The following is a 21463-nucleotide window of genomic DNA, read 5'->3' as shown; positions in this document are numbered from 1 at the left end:
CTTGCAAACAAGTTGGATACGTTTGACTTCTTTTTTTTTTTTTAATTAACTTAACGCTTTAAAAAAAAAATGCACATGTGAAGCTAATCTAGCCGAAATGAGACGAGGTGAGAGGCTACAATACAGTACTTTGAAATCAAGCGTGTTGATTTTGCCACGTCACGGTGGTCGTCATGGAAACCAACATGGTCGCGATGACCGCCATTCATTTTGCCTTCTCATCACCACACACAAATCTGTACCAAAAGTCAAGAATACAATTAATAAATAAATAACACAACTTTAACCGGATACATACAGTCATAACAAAAACGCACAACATGTATTGTGTTTTAGTCTCGTTTGTTGATCAAACACATCATGTACATTATGACAAGGTACGTGTTATGTTGTTTCTTTGTAGTTTTTAAAGACTCGGGTTTCCGTTTTTAATCAAATTAGTATTTTTGCTGTAAAAATTTAGAAAAATGTACTCACAGGTGTTCTAAGGAGTTCCTGTCGCCTGTCGCGCAGTGCATTTTGGGAAATTGTACTGGTCCACTCAAGAGTTTGAGTTCTTAACCAGTAGTTTTAGTAGACATTTGTTACACAAATCCACAGATAACTCCGAATTTAAAAAACGACTTGAGTTTTGAAATGCAAGCTAAACTCACTTTCTGAACGTTGTTATTAGTAAACTCCCGGCGGCAATTTTGTGTACAGGCCGTTGCCCTAGCAACGTGTTGAGGACCTAAGCAGCCTATCATAGTTAGAGCCCATCCCACGGCATACAATGAAGGCATAAAGTGAAAAAGAAATGTGTGGAATGGAACTGTAAATCATTTTAATTGGCATATATCACAAGTTTTGGTTTGTTAACAATATAGATTGACTAAACATTGTATGTTTGAACAGCACTGCTTTTCGCCAACAGGGGGCAGCATATAACTAGAAATGTGGATTAGCCACAAAATGTATCCATGCATGTTCATACCAACCATTAACAGTTTTCTAAGTAAAACAGCTACACAAAGCTGTGTCATGTAAATATAAAATATACAAATTGAAGGAATAAGCAAATGCGTGGAGGAGCTCAGCATACTCAGCTACTTTGCATGGTTTCACAGCATACGTTTTTTTTAGTTTTTTTTTTTGAAGGGGCAGGGCCAAAGGAAGAACCATTTTGGTGCAAGTCTGGAGAAAATAATTTGTTACCCTGTCAAAGTAGTGTTTTGTCTTGAAAAAAAATCCTCAATACAGTATGAATCTTAACCCTCCCTAACATCATTTGACCCCATCCTCGCATAGGGGTCAAGTGTTGGAATTTTTTAGGACAACGGGAGGGTTAAGGGACATACGGGAAATTAACTTTGTAATAAGGGCTTGACAGCGGACTAGTGGTTAACACCTCACAATCCTGGGGGACTGCCGTTTAAATCTCAAAACTCATGTCGTTGGCAATGACCAAATTCAGTTAGCCGATAATCAGTACACAAGTGATGAAAGGTGCAACCAAACCGTGTAAATCAGAGTCAAGTTGTTCCTATCAAAAAGTGGTCACTTTATCGCCTGCAATTATCAACACAACTAAAACACGACACCACAATCAAACCTGCTTGGACTGTTATTCAAGGTGTGGCGTTGGATTTGTTTGCCATGAACCCATGAGTGGCTCTCACAAATTGCCGAGGTAGTCAACTACAGCAAAACACTCGAGAGGGACTCTTTTGTTTTTGCCCACTTTGTAGCTTTTAGCTTGTTTTCACAAGCCCGGCAGTCGGCGAGAGACTCGATCGGGCTGCCGGCTGACACAAGGGGCCCTGTGTGTCGACTGTTGGCGTGCAGTTCATATCATATGCAGCCATTATAGTGGGAGCTAGTTCAATAGCCAGTGCCTGATTGAATCATGTCAGATATATTCAGAGTGAATTGTGAAGTTTTCGTGCAGTTTTATCTGCTCATATTTTGCCAAATGCTTCATAACTCATTGGGCAGCGCTTCACAGTGCAGATGGACAATGACCCAATGCAACCAATGAGGAGGGTTTTTTTTTCTTTTTAAAGAAGTGGAATGTTATGTCATCTGCTCCTAAAATCACTACAAACAGGCTGTTAAGTTTTAGCTGCAACTCTTAATGAGATGTTGAACCTCAACGCTCAACCCTAACGTGGTGAAACCCATGTGACAGAATGAAGCTTTTGCCCTGTCAGCGGGTCTAATGGGGTGTTAAGACCTTATGTGTGGACACACCAGACATGTTACTAGGTGCTACTCCCTTAAGACTATTACTTGGGCTTATTCTTGATCATTGTGGCTGAGTTATGTTGAAGTGGAAGGTGCTTCAAACCACACCTGTTAGACCTGTCAACTCTACACAGAGAACACAATTGGTTGGCTTGTGTCCTAACCATTTTAATTTGGATCGGCACTAATACATGTCTGTAATTTGGCAATAAAGAAGTCTTACTATGCCATTTTTGTTCACTATTTAAAACCATTTCCAGGTGTTCCTGATAAAAAAAAAATATAGTACACTTTACCCAATTTTTTTTTAAGGTGAGGGGCACTGCTGTTATGAGGGACGTGAGTAATTGAGGGAGGGAAGACCCAAATGCAGGACATGACAAGACTGGTCCCCATGACTGGACAGAACGTGACTAGACTGGTTTCCATGACTGGACAGGATTGGACTAGACTGGTCAACTTGGCTGTGACGATGACGACTTGGCTGTGATAAAGACAACTTGGCTGTGACAAAGACAACTTGGCTGTGACAAAGACAACTTGGCTGTGACAAAGACGACTTGGCTTTGCCGAAGACGACTTGGCTGTGACAAAGACAACTTGGCTGTGACAATGGCTACTTGGCTGTGACAAAGACAACTTGGCTGTGACAAAGACAACTTGGCTGTGACGACTTGGCTGTGACAAAGACGACTTGGCTGTGCCGAAGACGACTTGGCTGTGACAAAGACAACTTGGCTGTGACGTCTTGGCTGTGACAAAGACGACTTGGCTGTGCCGAAGACGACTTGGCTGTGCCGAAGACGACTTGGCTGTGACGACTTGGCTGTGACAAAGACGACTTGGCTGTGCCGAAGACGACTTGGCTGTGACAAAGACAACTTGGCTGTGACAATGGCTACTTGGCTGTGACAAAGACGACTTGGCTGTGACAAAGACGACTTGGCTGTGACGAAGATGACTTGGCTGTAACTAAGACGACTTGGCTTTGACAATGGCTACTTGGCTGTGACAATGGCTACTTGGCTGTGACGAAGACTTGACACACGAGCTTCCACACATAACATAGACAATGCATTCACACCGACTGGACAAACACAACAGACTAAATACACCAACACTAATGAGACACACCTGTGGAAGGGAAGACACACACAGGATGACCAGGAACACATAACAAAACACTGATCACACAGACAAGAGACAACAAGAACATCCAAAAATCAAAACAAAACCCCAACCTCACAGAACTGAAACATAACAACTTCTCACTATACGCACAGCCGGCGACTAACAGTAAACGCATGGACCGTATTTTCCCTCATGGAAGCAGCACTTCATCGACACCCAAGCCGCTACCTGTCAAGACGAGTGCAGATCCCTGTATGTGGCGCATGTAGTACACAATGCGCCTCATTATCATCTATTGTCTGAATTTCCGATAATGGCTGACTTGGCCCATGCCCCTCCCTTTCTAAAAAGGTTCCATGTTGCGCAATCCCACAGCTAATACTTCAAGGAAAACGTGAAAATGAATAGAAAAATCTCAAATCACACACGCGCACACAAGGTCCCTGAAAGCCTTACGACACACCACAAAAGTCTGACAGTGCACGGTGAACACATACAATACGTTAATTCATTTGACTAGGTTGGAATGAGTCGAATTCCAGGGAGCTCCCCTTCCTGCATGCATGAAAGTACTTGTCAGACCGGCATGGCAGAAGTGGGTGTGGGCTCAACCCGGCCCATATAGAGCGGACGGGGGTGTTGGCAGCTGCGCACTGCGCCTCAGAGAGAGCAGAGGCGAGATAGGAAGAAAAGTGAACTTCCAGCTGAATAACACACACGAGTTTTACGGTCGGGATCAGGGAGGAGGAGGACGGAGAAGTGGACTTTCGGCCCCCAGCACGCACTCGGAGCCAAGGCGAAATGGAGGCCAACGGCACTGCCAGGAGACACAGTGAGTTGGATGACGCACGGATTTACAGCCCGGTTGCAGTTCGAATCTAATATTTCATGTAAACACAACAACCGTAGTGCAGGGTTACCAATTTGAGGCTCGTGAGCCAACATAGGTCTTGGGTCATGAAAGTTATGGGATTGTATAACATATCTTTAAAAAATGGGTCCTAGGGAGGGATTGAAGTACTTCTCTTATTCAAGCATTTCCTCACATTTATTATTAGGACCGTCCAGGATTACGCAAAATTAAAGAACCTGTAATCTTTTTCTAAATATTCAGCAGATGTTGTGATTGCTAAAACATGTGCAAAAAAACGTACAAAAACCTGACGATTATGTAGTATGCTATTGTGGAAACTAAACATAAACTGTTTTTCATGATTTCGGTTTAGCTGGTATTTTTGGGTGTGGCTAAAACGGGGCCCAATGGGCTCTGAATTACTCAAAATCAAAATACATCTTCCCTTCGGACAGTCCACTAGCATGGGTGCCTTAGAGCGTCTTGTTGTCGGCTGTGAGTGTGCGCATGTCACACAGAGACTGGTGTAAGAGACTGGTGTGGCTGCGTTAGAGTGCCTCGTTGTAGCAGCATGGAAAAGCTTAGCGACAATCCAGTGGGGTGTATTATATTTTTGCGGGTCAACGACGCAGTAATGTGTAGGCATGAGAAATATTGTATGCTCAATGAATTAGCATATATATATTGTTCCCAGAATGCATTGTGTGGCGCTGTTAATGAAGTTATAGGACGTTAATCCATGTCATATGTGTTTGTGTTACCAGCGTCTGAATGTATGTCGCATTCAACATGTGTATGTTTGATCTATGTTGGTCTATGTTTTCATTTTTTTTCAACAAACCGTAACTTTAGGTTGTGTGCAAAATAATAATAACATCCAGGTCAATTCTGTGTACAAGTTGCATTGCTCATCTGAGGATTGCTTGTGGAATTACAAATTTATATGTTTTGATGTTAGCTGTCTGATTATTTGGTCCGACATTACTCTTTTTTTTTTTAACCTTACAAGATCATCTCGCAGGCCTAATCTGGCACGCGGGCCATATGTTTGACACCCCTGGTATAGAGAATAGCTTGATTTTTCACGATTTTGGATGCGATTGGAATGATAATTATAATAATGTTTTCGCCCATTTTTTTGCCACAAAATATGGAATGGTTAAATTTAAGCACTTATAAGCACTTACCCGTATGTCTTTTGACAGTCTGATGTAATAATTACACATTTAAATTGTTCTATTTTCCCCAAATAAAAAAATGAATTAAAGAATTTCCTCTATACACGTTGACTTAAATAGTGACTATTTATATCACAGAAGTGTATGTAATTTAAATAACCTGATCTGGTATATTTTTATTATTGTGGTGATTATTGTTATTAGTGGCCTTCTGGTGATATGCAAACTTGAAAGTGTAGTGGGCGTGATAATAATAAACAGGTAATATCGTCATCATCACGATCGTTATTATTAATGTATTTTAAAACTGCATAAATATGTTTAATAAGTATATACTAAAATTACTAGTCGCGAGTACAAATTAAATAAGATAACGTAAATTTGTTAGTCCATTTTTCGCCCTCTTCAGTCGTCATTGCAAGTGAATCTCTGCCCTTAAGTCACGTGACACCTTTGTTTACACTCCTGAGTTGACACAAGACCGCCTCAACCTTGCTGGCGCGTGTACCGTATATAAATATAAACAAACGGATTCCAAAGATGGAGTCGGATTATGGGAAATTCAACTTTTCATTACATTTTTGTTGCTTCACCAAAATAGCGGCAATAAGACGAGAATTTAGACCCGCCCAGTAACTGGATCGCGAATACGTGCTACTCTATACTTGCTCTTTGCTCCTTTCCTACCCCGCTGTCCGATAATCCGTTTGTTTTTTTTAATCTCCTTGCCGGAGCCGTAAAATAGACTTTTTTTTTTCGCGATGTCTTGCTGGAAAGAAAGGGCGAAAAGGAGTCCGTCGGAGGAGCTGGCTCGCGTGAGGAGAGTAGCCCACGAGAACGGGAAACGGATCGGTGAGTGTGACCCCCCCTTCCACCGGACCACCACAACAACATTCTCCTCCTAGTCCCAGAAGTGGCACAACTCTGAATTTATATATTTTAAAGTCACATAATTAAGTAAAGATGTCTACGTGACTTTTTGGGGGTGGGGGTGGGGGTGGGGGTGGGGGTGGGGGCAGTTTAGTTTTGGCCAAGGTTTCTTGAAGGCGTCTTCCACATTCCCGCTTCACTGTACTTTTTTTTTTTTTTGCAAAGGCACACACTGTGTCTATGAAAGTTCACATCCATTCATTTCAAAATCATGGCAAATGTTGTGAAAGTCAATTACTCAAACTGTCAACGTCACCAGCTGTCTACACAAGATTTTAAGTATTAACTGTTTTGGGAGTCTAAAAAGGAATTAACTTTGGTGTAATAAAAGTACCATAAAGTAAAACTACTCACCCTTCGAAGACAATGGGTTGTAGTGATGTTCCATTTCTCTAAAATGGCGGATTTTAAAACCAAAACAAGTGTCAATTTTGCACTAATTACAAGGTCTTTTTTTTCTTTTTTTTTAAAGTCACAAATCCTACTAAATGGTGTCATCTGTTTCGGAACACGCAAGTAGCAGAGACTTATATGAGAGTAAATAAATAGTACTAGACAGGATGTCGTTCAAGACAAAACAATAAAATATCATATACCAAATGTCAACATGCTAGCTAAAATATGCTATCTGAAAAACATGCAAGCTTCCAATCATTTCAAAACGTAAAAAAATTGCATGAAAGTTAATTAATCCATTTCCGGGTCAAACTGTCACCTTCACACGAATAAAATCTAAATAGCCTATTAATATAAATAAAATATCCAGGCAAGGTTTCAAATATTTTACCCTTCTTAACTGTCATGCAAGTACAAAAAATAAGTTATTTGTGGTGTAATAAAAGTGCAATAAAGTAAAAATACTCACCTTTTGATGTTAACATGACCTATAAGTCAGGGGATGGGGGGGCGTGGGTGGTCCTTTGTATTGTCCCCCAACTTCAAGATATAATTTTTTTGTTGTTGTGACAATTCGCTTGTTTTGTTGTGCTAACATTGTTGTTATAAATGTCAACAATGTATTTTTTAAAGTTGTTCTAACTTAAATTACTAATTAAGTTATTAAGTTTTTTTTTGTTTTTTTTACAGTGTAGATTGTGGCAAATCACTTCTATTATACAAGGCTGACTAAATGAAGTTCCTCCCTTTGCTTCAAATAAATTCATTGTAATTTGGTGAGTGAAAATGTTCCAATGAAAATTCTAAATTGTTTAAGATGAAAAGGGTCTCAACATTAAGCAATAACGCTGAAATTGGTAACCAGTGCGACTTTAGAGGCTGTAATGCATCCCTACTTGTGACTGAACATCTTTCAGTAAGCATACTAATCACATTTTCCCAGTTCCTCTGGAAAAGATGCCTCATCTATTAAAAAAAATAATAATTCTCAGGGATTTATTTTGAACGCCTCAAAGGGGAGTAAAAATCAAAAATGCGGAAGTAAAACTCAAGACGCGTCATAAATAAGGCTTCTACTTTGTTATATTGAAAGTGCATGACTCCTCATCCGGTGTCTTTCTGCGAAAAAAACAAACAAACAAAAAAAAACCTCATGATTCTTATGAGTTATGAATCACACGCGAGTAGAACGGCATGCAACGCTCTCTTTTGTGGTCAACAACATTGAGGTTGCACGTCTTTTTTTGATTTCCTCCAGCATGCACGCTGCAGCTGTGTGTTGAGCGTCCCTCTCCAAAAACTGAGCAAATCTGGGTGGAGGGGGGGGGGGGGTGGATGATGCCTGCCTACTACCCTGACGCCATTTTTTCCTAGGGAGAGCGTTGCAGTCTTGTACGGAAGAGGATTAGGGCCAGTGAAGAGAGAGAAAAAATTTTGGGCAGGATTCTCACTTTATTCTCAGAATTCTGACTTTAAAGTCAGAATTCTCAGTTAAGTCACAATTCTGACTTTAATCTCGTAATTCTGATTTAAAAGCGAAAATTCTGATTTTTAATCTAGGGATTCTTACTTTAAAGTGAGAATTCTCACTTTATTATCGGAATTCTCGCTTTAATCACAGAATTCTGAGATTAAAGTCAGAATTTTCACTTTTAAGTCAGAATTTTGAGAAGTGAGAATTCTCACTTTAAAGTGAAACTTCTCACTTTAAAGTCAGAATTCTCACTTAAATCACAGAATTCTGAGATTAAAGTCAGAATTTTGAGAATAAAGTGAAAATTCTTACTTTAAAGTCATAATCCTGCCCCCCCCCCCCCCCTTCACTGGCCCTAATCCTCTTCCGTAGTCTTGGAACGGCCTCATTGAGACAACTCTTGCATTTTCTAGACTAATTTTAAACTCATCTTCTCATTTCCGAGATCAGCGCTTTAATCGTAAGCCACAGCTCATCTCTAATTCCACATGAAAAGCTCATAGTGATGAATGCAGAACTAAATTGAGGCTATTTGACTGTAAGTTGTTGTTGTTTTTTAAACCCAAGAAATGATTTACTTCTGCATAATTCTGTAGTATGACCGGGTCACGTTGATAGTAACGAGGTCCAAGTTAAAACCACGTTAAAGCATTCAACCGGCAATTGTGTTAATATTGTACCACACCGCCATATAATTCAACCTAAATTAAAATTACTCACCTTTAAAAGAAACTTGACACCAGACATTGTCCTACGTCACAGGTAGCACTCACATAAAAAAAAACTCACAAGATCATTGTTGACTCTTTTCTTTAGGTCTGGATGGCGACTCGGATCTCAACTTCCTGCTCGTCGGCGGCATACTGACCAAGGTTCGGTCCCGCTCTTGGCAGAAAAATCGCTTCTACAGGTTGCAGGAGGACTGCAAGACCGTGTGGTACGAGAGCAACAAGGTCATCAAGCGGAAGCAGACGTGTGAGTGCCGCTCTCGTCAAAAAAACACCTGGTCCCACACTGCGCTAGCATAGATTAGCGACTATTGCGCATTCTGGCTGAGATAAAGCGTGTTTGTTTCAAGCTGTTTGTCATTTCCCAGTTGAACTTAACTGCAAAACTGACACATAGAACAAAACAGAATTTAAAAAATGCTAACTTGTTCACCCAAACCATGTCATTTTGTTTAACCAAAGTCTGCTAGCTTAATGCTAGCATACAATGCAAACTAGCGTAGCCGGGCTAACTGGCTGCGATATACTGTATGTATTGTTACTACCTCTGACTTTGCCCACTCATTTCATGTTGTATTTCCGCCACTAACAAGGCGGGAAAAAAATGCTAACTTTTACAAGCAGGGTAAACAAGGAGCTTCTAACCTTGCTAGCGAAAACATGCGTCGTGTTTGTTTTGAGTGCGGTTCTGTCTCACGTGGCACTTGGGAAATATTTTGCCGTTGACTTTCCCTTGCATATTTCCCCGCCTCCAGATGAAGATTTTTCCGTCCAAAATTCCTAAGCGTTGCACAAACGCTCCCCTTCAAGCTTCTAAAGTGTGTGCGTGCGCAGTCAGCTGAGAACAGAATACACCGCCCAGCTTTTTTGGGTGGGATACAGCGTCCCCCCCTCCCCTGCCCCTTCCCCTTCAAGTCTGACCTTTCCACTTGCCTCCGCATGGATTCTCAAAAGAACAAAGACTTTCATTAGAACACGCGCGTCAAACTCAAAGCCTGTCACGTCGTTTTCAATTCGCATTTCATGCGATTTGAATTTACCATAATCGCACAAAAACGGAAGGATTTCTCCACTTTTTCTGGATAGTGAAAGCATTTTTTTTGGGGGGGGGGGGCAAAATCTGCTGTGTAAAAAAACAAAACAATAAATGCCACAAGATGGCGACGGACCACTACATCAGCTCCTTAACTCACTCCAACATAGTTCCTTGGCACAAGGTGGCGCCAAAGCAAAACTTTTATTGCTTCTCAGCGGGTACTTTTTGCTTAGGCACCATCTTGTAGCATTTTGGTGCCAAGTTAACTGTTTATACCCCACGACGAAAGTTTGTCGTTTTGACTCCGAGGCCTCTTGCGGATGGAACAAAAATGTTGTTGTTTTTTTTTATCCCCGCTAATGTCGACTCTTGTTGTTGTCTACGTTTGAGCCGTTAAAATGAGGGCAGCAGATTGGGCGGGTAATCAAATCGCCCTCTGGAATGCGTGATAATTTTAATGCTCAAGTGGACATCTCGAGGGGGCCGCTGTATAAATTCTACTGTTGGGGCGTAATTGTTTACCAATACACATCGGTGGATGTGACCGCGGTTGTTATGTAAGCCCTTGTGGAATATTCACTTTGGAAAGATGGTGTTTACATGGCAACAGAGCAAATAAGACACTGTGAAGGCACGGGCGAGCAAACTTTTGTGCTCAAGGGCCACGTTGGATTTAAAAAATAAACAGGCTGGTTATTTGGACTTTAGGTAAAGAAAATAGCTGAAAATGTGCTTATTTATTTAATAATAATAATAATAATTCATCCTCACTTTTTATGTTATAATTAATTTCATTATGCATAATTAACTGATTGAATTAAATAAATAATCAAAGAAAATACTTTTTTTTTTTTACTATTTGTGTTTCCTTTACAAATAATCAATTAGAAAACAAGATAAATGAAAATTTAAAATTAATAGGCTAAATTAATTCAACAATAGTTTGACTAATAAAACAATCCATTCTCATTTGTAGTAATTAATTTAATCATAATTAATTGATCAATTATTTTATTTTTAAAAAATAGATACAAAACTTCAAGCGTAAAAAGCGAAAAAGCCCAAAAATCCACAAATAAATAAATACATTTTTAACTAACCAATTTTAAGGGGGGGAACTAAATGTATGATACCAAATATTACATGATATTCACGGCATATAATAGTTAATTTTAATTATTAAACTACTATTAGCTTGAATTAATTACCTAATAATCCATTTACCGATTCCTAAATGCATGTAAAAAATATATATTTTACTAATATTTTACTAATATGTGTTTATTATATTATTTTATTATGTTTAGTAAATTGATTAACACATTATTTGATTAGATACAATAGTTAAGAAAAACAAACATTTTAACTAATTAATTTAGGGTAAAAATAGTTAAGAAAAACAAACATTTTAACTAATTAATTTAGGGTAAATAAAGTGCAAAATGAATGCTTTTTTTTTTTTTTAAAGGACTCTTGATAGTGTAATTTTTCGGACTCCATTTTAAACTCATTGTTTGTACAATGCTTTTGTTTTTTAATAAATAAGTGCCTTTAAAGTAGAAGGTCACAACAGTAAAAACAGACATAAAACTGCTTCCTGTTGATAGACTAGACAACGAGTTTTTTTGGCAACACCGCACTGGACTCACGGAAGATATTGTCCCGTTTGAGGAAGGAAGTTAACTCCATGGTTCAGTCAGACATGAGGCTTATCTTCGTTTCTACTTGGCAGCTTAGCATGCATCACCGTCCGCGGCTGGTTATGTTTACATGTTAGCTGTTTTAGTCAACAAGCAGCTTATCGTGCGCCGTCATGATTAAACAAACATATTTCTGTAACCATTCTTGCGAGATTTGTTTTCGTTTCACTTCTATTTGTCAACATTTCATCGCTAAATTGCTGTGTGTAGGTTAGGTAAAGCTAGCATAGCTAGCATAGCGCTTGTATTTTTCCATAGCAACACCTTCTTGATTAAGGACGTGTATTTCCGCATCCGCAGCATATCTTTTCTATCCGTCCACAATTTGGACCAGCAAGAAGCATAATGCGCTGTCTTGATTCATAGCCGCAAGAAGCTAGCTAAGCTAGCTAGCTAACCATCTTATTGACAGTCACCTCAATTGGCCACAGTTCGATATTGTGGTGCTAGCATAGTAGCCTACTTCTCTTCAAAGTGTTGCTAATGACTTTGAGGATAGTCTGATCTCTTTGGACAGTACTTGCCTTCAAATTTTGGGGCAAAACCTGATCCGGTTGTAAAAAAAAATTGTGTTGCGTCCACTTTGACAACGTCTGAGCTAATCATAGAGCAAGCTCATTTTGTGGTTTATGTTTGGTCAACTTTTGAGTTAAAAAAATCTTTCACCACCATCCATCCACACAGTCTCGGTCGATGACATCGACTCGGTACGTAACGGCCGGCAGTCGGAGGGGCTGAACAAGCACACCGAGCCGAGCGAGGACGAGCGCTGCTTCTCCATCGTCTTCAAGGGCCGCAAGAAAGTCCTGGACTTGATGGCCAGCAGCCAAGAAGAGGCCAATCAGTGGGTGAAAAGCTTTGAGAAGGTCATGAACAACATGCACAACCTCAGCCGGCAACAGAAGAGTGAGCAGTATCCTTGACAAAAAAATTGCCCCAGATCATAAATTTGAGTTTTGAAGCGGAAATGAAATCCTTGCATCCGATCGATCGCCAGCTGGATCATCGACTGCATGCGCAAAGCGGACAAAAATGGCGACAACAAAATGAACCTGAAGGAGCTCAAGCGCTTTCTGCGCCACGTCAACATCGAAGTTGACGACACGTACGCTGAAGAGCTTTTTAAGGTGGGTACTGCTTCCGACATCGGCAAACATGGCAACTCCTACCAACGGATAGTGTTTAGTAGGGGTGGGAATCTTTGAATGTCTTACGATTCGATTCGATTCCGATTTTTGGGCCTGCGATTCGATTCAGAATCAATTAGGAACGGTTTTCGATTCAAACTGATTTGATTGACAATGATTTTTGCTTCAATCTATAGATGTGCAAGGAATTGTAATGATCTACTCCAGTCTGACTTGCTAATGCTAATTAGCGCGCTACTCGCGGCATTTTTATCACTCAAAAGAACGACTCCACGCTAGAAAAAAAACAACTTTTATTGGAATAACTTGATCGTGTCTTTTTCCTTCTACTCTAATGTGGCTAAAACTTAACAGTGTATCAGACAGCGTGGAGCCACACTGCCCCTCAGTGGCCAAACCGGGTACAACATGAACAGCGCTCCAAATAAAGGCACGCACAGAAAAAATAAATTTAAATAAAATAGATTTTGGGACATTTAAAATCGATTCTGAATCGTACTAAATGAGAATCGCGTGGATTTTTGGGCACACCCCTAGCGTTTAGGCTAGCAGAGAGCATTTCGCTAATCCCAATTGCCTCGCAGAAATGTGACACGTCCAACTCGGGCTACCTTGAAGACTCTGAGATCAAGAAGTTCTACGAGCTGCTGACGCAACGCGAGGAGATAGACGTCATCTACCAGAAGTGCGCTCAAACGGATGGTCAGCTGAGCGTTCGGGACCTGCTCAATTTCCTGCTGAACCAACAGAGGGAGAACGCGACCGTGTCGGACGCTCTCAGACTGATTGAAAAATACGAGATGGACGAAACGGGTCGGTTGGTTCATATCGGGAACATTGAAGGGAAAGGTTTTTGCCGTCCTTATTTTCCGTCTCCTTTCAGCCAAACAGAAAAATCACATGACCAAAGACGGCTTCCTGATGTACCTCCAACACGAAGATTGCGCAATCTTCAACCCGGCCTACAAGAACGTCTACCAGGACATGACGCAGCCTCTCAACCATTACTACATTTCGTCCTCGCATAACACGTATCTCACCCATGACCAGCTCAAAGGACCCAGCAGCACTGAAGGCTACATCAGGTAAAAAAAAAAAAAAAAGTTTTTTTTCTCCTTTTTTAAATATGACAGCGGAAAGTACTAGGATTTCATTTACGCAACATTAGAAAAATACTTGGTGTTGTTTATTTGATGTAATGCCAAGGCAATTATTTGATGCAAGGGCAACTGTTTTATTATTTTATTTTATTTATTTACCCAACTGCAGACAGAAATATCCATTTATTTGATGTAAGGCCCCGGGGGCTTAATTTCTGAACTGCAGAGTATGTGTGTTTATTTGAAGTAAGGCTGAAATAATTTATTTACTAAAAAAACAAGGCATTTATTTGATGATTATTTGACCTAAGGGTATTTTTATTATTGTAAGTGAGACAGGAGAATTTATTTACTCATCTGAAGGGCATTTATTTACTAAACTGCAAAGAGTACTTGTTTATTTGAGGTTTGACTTTAGGCTAGAAGCCTTTATTGGTTCAACATGCAGAACACTTGTCGTTTATTTGAAGTAAGGCAGCGAGCATTTATCTACTCAACTGTAGACTGTATTTATTTCCCCAATTGCAGGGTGTTCATAAACCCAGAGGATTTATCTACCCAACTGCAGAGTTTTAGACGTTTATTTGAAATGAGGTTGGGGCATTTATTTAACTCATTCACTGCCATTGACGGCTATAGACGTCCAAAATTCATTTGAACTATTTCTATTAGTTTAACATTTTTGTTCCCCACTTTTGTTAACAAGAGGATGAAAACCTAGAAAAAAATTATTGTACAGTTAGAACAGATATAAAATGTGTGATTAATCATGAGTTAGCTATTGCGATTAATTACAATTAAAAAAATGTAATCGCCTGACGCGACTTAAAGATGATTAAAAATTCAAATCGCATGACTTCACTAGTTAACTCACAATTAATCACACATTTATATCTGTTCTAAATGTACAATTAAAAAAATCTAGGTTTTCATACTCTTGTTAACAAAAGTGGAAAAAAATGTTAAACTAATAGAAATAGTTCAAATGAATTTTTGACTTTTATAGCCGTTAATGGCAGTGAATTAATAAAAAAAAGAAAAGATTATTTAAAATTCGGGGCTAAATTTTTTAATAGAAAATAATCGCATGACTTCACTAGTTAACTCACAATTAACCACAAATTTTATATCTATTTCTAAATGTACAATTTTTTTTTTATAAACTAATAGAAATAGTTCAAATTAATTTTTGACGTCTATGGCCGTCAATGGCAGTGAATGAACTGCAGAACATGAGGCATCTAATTAAAGTAAGGATGATTTTATTTGAGATACAGCACAGGGCATTTATTTAAAGTAAGGCCGGAGATGTTTATTTACTTAACTACAGACTACTTGGCGCTTATTTGAAGCTAAGCCAGAGAGTTAATTATACAACTGCTGAATACTAAGCGTTTACTTTAAGTAAAGCTCCTGGCATTTACTCAACTGTAGAGTAATACGCACTGATTTACTCAAGTGAAGTATCCTGGGCGTTTATTGGAAGTAAGGTGTTTTTTTTATTTTTTATTTTTTTATTCATCCAGAGCTCTGATGAAGAATTGCCGCTGCGTGGAGCTGGACATTTGGGATGGCGCCAACGGCGAACCCGTCATCTACCACGGATACACGCTCACCTCTAAAATCTTCTTCAGGGATGCAATTAAGGCCATCAAAGACTACGCCTTCAAGGTGCCATCCCTCCATCCATACATACATTTTATTTGCAGTGCGGCCAGGGTCATATTTGAAGTTATTCGCTGTACTGGATGGCATTTGTTTAATCAATTCACAGTTTAACTAAGGCTGGGGGTGTTTACTCAACCACAGAGTGCGACTCAGAGTCAGAGAGTCAGAGTCAAAGAGTCAGAGAGTCAGAGTCAGGCTCTTATTTCATATGAGGCCAGGTTGCTTAGTTACTCAACTGCATAGCAATTGGGCTTTATTTGAAGTAAAGCATTTTAGTTACTTGAATGCGGCGTATTTATTGACTCAACAGCAGGGCACTTGATTAAGTAACGCAGCAGACATGTGGTCAACTGCAGTCATACTAAAATGTACGTCAAGTGTGGCTAGGGATGTTTAATACTAGGCGTTTTTTTTTTTTTTTTTTTTTTACTTCAGTGCTAGGCGTTCATTTAAAATAGGGCCAGGGACGTTTTTTTTATTTCTACAGGAATATACTATTTTGAATAATTTGAATAAAAGCAGTCTTCTTACTTCATTGTAAATTGCAGCCTTGCCAGTTTGTTTTGCTAGCATAGCTAACGTAGCATCCACTTCTTCACCCAGACGTCGGACTACCCGGTCATCTTGTCCTTGGAGAACCACTGCAGCGTCGACCAGCAGAGACTCATGGCCCACTACATCATCTCCATCCTGGGGGACGCCTTGGTCTCCGAGCCCCTCGGAGACTTTATGCCCACCGACTTCCCCTCGCCTGAGGTTAGCATGCGTTGCCTATTTGAGACACTTCATAACAACACTTTTAAATTAGCCCAAAGATAAGGTTGAGAGAAGTCATTGATTGGTTTAGTATGTTTTGTTTTTATTGGTCATAAGTCATGCGCTTTTTTAAAAAGGTACTACTTTTGAGAACTACGAGGCTCGTTTGCGACAAGCTATTTATTATTCCGCAGGAGCTCAAGGGTAAGTTCCTGATCAAGGGAAAGCGCCTGAACAAATTGGAGGCCACGTTCAACAACAATGTCACAATCTCGGAGGGTACGGTGTCCGAGGAGGATGAGGCGGCGGAGCAAGAGCACGGACAAAAACCTCCCCAAAAGGTGTGTCAAGTTATCGGGAGCCATATATGGTCACATTTTAAAAAGTTGGAATTTTATGAGAACATTTTTAATACTGTGAGGAAAAAGTCATAATATCACAACAAAAAATAATAATAGGTGGGAAAAAATAATATTTTGAATTTAAAAAAATTAGATCGGCTTTGTAATATATAGTAATATTAATAAATAGTAATACAATTTTTCATAATAGGATTAAAAAAAGAGTGAATTTTACAAGGAACATTTTGTTATATTTCAAAGATGTAGAATAGGAGGTGGGGAAAAAAAATCAGAATTTTTTAATATATATTTTTTAATAATAGGAGAAAGAATCATAATTTGTAATGTTGGAGAAAAAAATGTCATATTATTAGAAATAAATCTGAATTTTGCAAGACATTTTGGCAAAATAAAGTGTTGTATGAGAAAAAAAAGTTGTGATCCTACAAGAAAATAAGTGTAATATTAAAAAAAAAAAAAAAACGTTGCACAGTAATATTGTGGAAAACATTAAAAAAAAATTGTTTTATTGTAATAATTTTTGTAATAGTTTCCTATGAATAGCTATAATCTTAGGAGGAAAAAATGGAATATTAGGATTTTTAAAAAATGAGTGAATTTTACAAGGACATTTTTGTCATATTTCAAAGATGGTAATTTCCAGAGAAATACTAATATAAGGTGGGGGGGGGATTCAGAATTTTTTAATATGTATTTTTTAATATTAGGAGAAAGAGTCATAATTTGTAATGTTGGAGAAAAAAATGTCATATTATTAGAAATAAATCTGAATTTTGCAAGACATTTTGGCAAAATAAAGTATTGTGTGAGAAAAAAAAGTTGTGATCCTACAAGAAAAAAAGTGTAAAAAAAAAAAAAAACGTTGCACAGTAATATTGTGGAAAACATAAAAAAAAAATGTTTTTATTGTAATAATTTTTGTAATAGTTTCCTATGAATAGCTATAATCTTAGGAGGAAAAAATGGAATATTAGGATTTTTAAAAAATTTGTGAATTTTATAAGGACATTTTTTGTCATATTTCAAAGATTGTCATTTCCAGAGAAATACTAATATAAGGTGGGGGGGGGGATTCAGAATTTTTTTAATATTAGGAGAAAGAGTCATAATTTGTAATGTTTGGAGAAAAAAAATGTCATATTAGAAATAAATCAGAATTTTGCAAGACATTTTGGCAAAATAAAGTATTGTATGAGAAAAAAAAGTTGTGATCCTACAAGAAAATAAGTGTAATATTAAAAAAAAAACAAAAAAAAAAAACATTGCACAGTAATATTGTGGAAAACATTAAAAAAAAAAAGTTTTATTGTAATAATTTTTGTAATAGTTTCCTATGAATAGCTATAATCTTAGGAGGGAAAAAAATGGAATATTAGGATTTTTAAAAAAATGAGTGAATTTTACAAGGACATTTTTGTCATATTTCAAAGATGGTCATTTCCAGAGAAATACTAACATAAGGTGGGAGGGGGAAAAAAATCAAGAATTTTTTAATATATATATTTTGGATTATTATGTAATATTGTGGAAACCATTTTTTTTATAGTAATAATTTTTGGTAAATAAAAAGTAAGAAAAGTTATAATTTTACATGAAACATTTTGTAACTTAAAAAATTGTCATTTAAATTTTTTGGGGTATATATATATATATATATATATATATATATATATATATATATATATGTAATTGTAAAAGAGAAAAGTTGTAATTGTATGTCTGGTTCATTTAATTTCCCCTCAGAAATCAAAGATGACACTGGCCAGGGAGCTGTCAGACGTGGTCGTCTACTGCAAGAGCGTCCACTTCAACGGTTTTGAACATGCCAGGGACAAACTGGAATTCTACGAGATGTCCTCCTTCAAGGAGAGCAAAGCCTACAACCTGGCTGAGAGCTCATGTGAGTCAAAAGCCAAACGCCAAATGAGAAGAAAATATCCGACGTCACATTTTGTTGAATCTGACCTCGCAGCCACAGCCTTCGTGCTCCACAACGTTGACAAGCTGAGCCGGACCTACCCAGCCGGTTCCAGAACCGACTCGTCCAACTACAACCCGGTGCCCATGTGGAACGCCGGTTGCCAAATAGGTAACGTGCTTCTCGTCCAACCTTATCCACAACTCCCAACAAAAGTAACCGTGAGCTTTGTGGCGGCAGTGGCGCTCAACTTCCAGACGCCCGGCAAGGAGATGCACATCAACCAGGGCCGCTTCCTACCCAACGGCATGTGCGGCTACATCCTCAAGCCCGAATTCCAAAGAGACGCCGCCTCTCAGTTCGACCCCAACGACCTTTCATGCGGACCCTTGCTGCAGAAGAAATCCCTACATGTCATGGTGAGGCTGTTGAAAAAAAAAAAAAAAAAATAAGTCCCAATATTTTGTTTTTTATCATAAAAATTTGCGCTTTTCTCCCCCTAATATATTTTTTCTCATAATTAAAATTTCTTTACTCCAATATACAATTATATTATTAGAAAATTAGGATTAGTTTCCTTAATATTTTTGTAATTTTGTAGAAAATAGATTTTTGTCATTCCTTTTATTTCCTACATTTTGGAGGGAAAAAAAAGTTTTTTTTTTAACTCATTCACTGCCATTAACGGCTATAGACGTCAAATTCTATGGAATTATTTCTTTTAACGTAACATTTCCCCCCCACTTTTGTTAACAAGAGTATGAAAACCTAGAGAAAAAAAATATTGTACATTTTGAACAGATATAACATTTTTGATTAATTGTGAGTTAACTAGTGAAGTCATGCGATTAATTATGATTTAAAAAAATAATCGCCTGACGCCCCTAATTTTTAATAATCTTTTTTTTTTTAAGAAAAAAATATTTAAAATGTTTTAAAAAATAATTAAAAAACAGAAAAGATTATTAAAAAATTAGGGGCATCAGGCGACTAAATTTTTTCGTAATTAATGGCATGACTTCACGAGTTAACTCACGATTAATCAAAAATTTTATATCTGTTCGAATACAAAAAAATATATAATTCTAGGTTTTCATACTTTTGTTAACAAAAGTGGGAAAAAAATGTTAAACTAGAAATAGTTCAAATACATTTTTGACGTCTATAGCCGTCAATGGCAGTGAATGAGTTAAAAAGTTTGTTCATTTTCCATAGTTGTATTATGGGATACCTTGTAGGTGATCTCGGCCCAGCAGTTGCCAAAGCTCAACGTGGAGAAACAGAAATCCATTGTGGACCCCCTGGTGAGGCTGGAAGTATACGGCGTGCGGGCCGACAACGCCAGCAAGGAGACGCACCACATTGACAACAATGGTACCCACACACACACACACACACACACACACACACACACACATCCTGTGTTACATGCTATATTGCGTTTCCTTGTGTAGGGTTCAACCCAATGTGGAACGAGCGCTTCCAGTTCGACATCCACGTCCCCGAACTGGCCATCTTGCGATTGGTCGTGGAGGATTATGACGCCATGTCGGCCAACGATCTGATTGGCCAGTATTGCCTGCCAGTCACTTGCGTGCAGAACGGTAACAAGCATGCGACACCATCACTGCTGTGCATAGATAACAATGATTTTAAAAAATAATAATCATCGTTTATACTTTTTTTTTCATTTTGATGACAAAAAATATTTTTTTGGGATTATTATTATTTTTTTAATAGTGTTTTGAAAATATATATATTTTTTAAAATGAAAAAAACAAAACCTTTTCTTTTTCTATTTTGGATAAAACTAGCAAAAAAAAGTTTGTGATTGTTACCAGGAAAAAAGATTTTTTTTTTTTATTAATAATGGAAAAGAGCAAAATTATATTTTTTATTACAAATTAGTACGTTTTCTGATTTAAAAAAATACAAAATACTTAAATATGTATTTTTTGGGGGGTGGACGCACATAAACATAATCTACATAATTAACATAAAACACATGATTTGGATTAAAAAAAACAAAATATTTATTTTTGTCTATATTTGTATATTTCAAAAAATTAAGTATTCTCCAGTCCTCACATTTAAAAAAAAAAAAAAATTGGGGGGGGGGGGGCTTTTCATAAGAAAACAGTGAAAAAAAACCTTTCACAATGTCAAACCTGCTGGCAACAAAAGTGAGCACACCCCTGGTGGAAACCATCCAAATTGGGCCCAATTAGCCATTTTTCCTCCCTGGTGTCATTTAACTCGTTTTCGATTACAAGAGTGAATGGGGAGCAGCTGTGTTAAATTTTGCTGTTATCACTCTAGTGGACGTAACGTGACGATGAATTTGACTTCCTGTTATTCATTTCTTTTCATTTTCCAGGTTATCGGCACGTTCCGATCCTGGACAAGAACGGCGACGTGATCTCGTCGGCCGGCCTCTTCGTGCACATCATGCTCCTGGACGCCGAATAACGCAGAAGAAACCAAATTTGCCGCTCCTACATTTTTTTTTTTAACGCAACGTCGTCTGCATAATAACACAGTCGAGATGAACGAGTGAAAAAAATATATATATATTTGAATGTATTCGTCCCGCTGGTGGAAATAAGCTCAGGTTGGGAAGGAGAATATTGAGGATGAGAGTATTTAATTTTTATGGATGGTCTTTCTGACAAGCTACACTAAAGCTTTTTATGGAGTTTCATATATTTTTGTCCAAACAGATGATCTAATTGTCTATTCGAAGACTGTATGAGCAAACATAATGTGACTTTTTATTGTCATCTAACACCAGGCCACATTTTTGAGGTCAAGTAATCAACTATATTAAAACTATATTAAAAAATTTTACTATCGATAATCCAA

At 38.0% G+C, this 21463-nt stretch overlaps 2 protein-coding genes across 4 annotated transcripts in view; one reads left to right on the top strand and one right to left on the bottom strand.

The window, feature by feature from the left end:
• Window positions 1–7029, bottom strand: part of dlec1 (DLEC1 cilia and flagella associated protein) — a 25419-nt gene extending 18390 nt beyond the window's left edge. Inside the window, exon 1 of one of the 2 annotated variants that reach the window (XM_077553728.1) lies at window positions 6670–7029. The gene's annotated coding sequence lies outside the window, so the exon portion shown is untranslated. Of the gene's footprint in view, window positions 1–129; window positions 227–6669 lie in introns of those variants that run through there. The other variant, XM_077553726.1, reaches the window with a different exon arrangement.
• plcd1a (phospholipase C, delta 1a) lies at window positions 3993–21463 on the top strand. Of its 2 annotated transcripts, none has more exons than XM_077553732.1 (15): window positions 3993–4186; window positions 9002–9160; window positions 12334–12562; window positions 12647–12776; window positions 13382–13610; window positions 13681–13882; window positions 15424–15568; window positions 16169–16321; window positions 16516–16662; window positions 18427–18583; window positions 18656–18772; window positions 18842–19020; window positions 19840–19975; window positions 20056–20205; window positions 20979–21463. In XM_077553732.1, exons 1-15 carry the CDS (start codon window positions 4156–4158, stop codon window positions 21068–21070), a joined length of 2256 nt encoding a protein of 751 aa, XP_077409858.1. In that variant the 5' UTR covers window positions 3993–4155; the 3' UTR covers window positions 21071–21463. The 2 variants fall into 2 exon arrangements, with proteins under 2 accessions (XP_077409858.1, XP_077409857.1); XM_077553731.1 differs by lacking the exon at window positions 3993–4186 and adding an exon at window positions 5836–6237.

Source organism: Vanacampus margaritifer, chromosome 20, assembly GCF_051991255.1.
Source record: "Vanacampus margaritifer isolate UIUO_Vmar chromosome 20, RoL_Vmar_1.0, whole genome shotgun sequence".
In the NCBI taxonomy this organism is placed as follows: domain Eukaryota; kingdom Metazoa; phylum Chordata; class Actinopteri; order Syngnathiformes; family Syngnathidae; genus Vanacampus; species Vanacampus margaritifer.
This window is presented reverse-complemented; position numbering and strand designations above follow the sequence as displayed.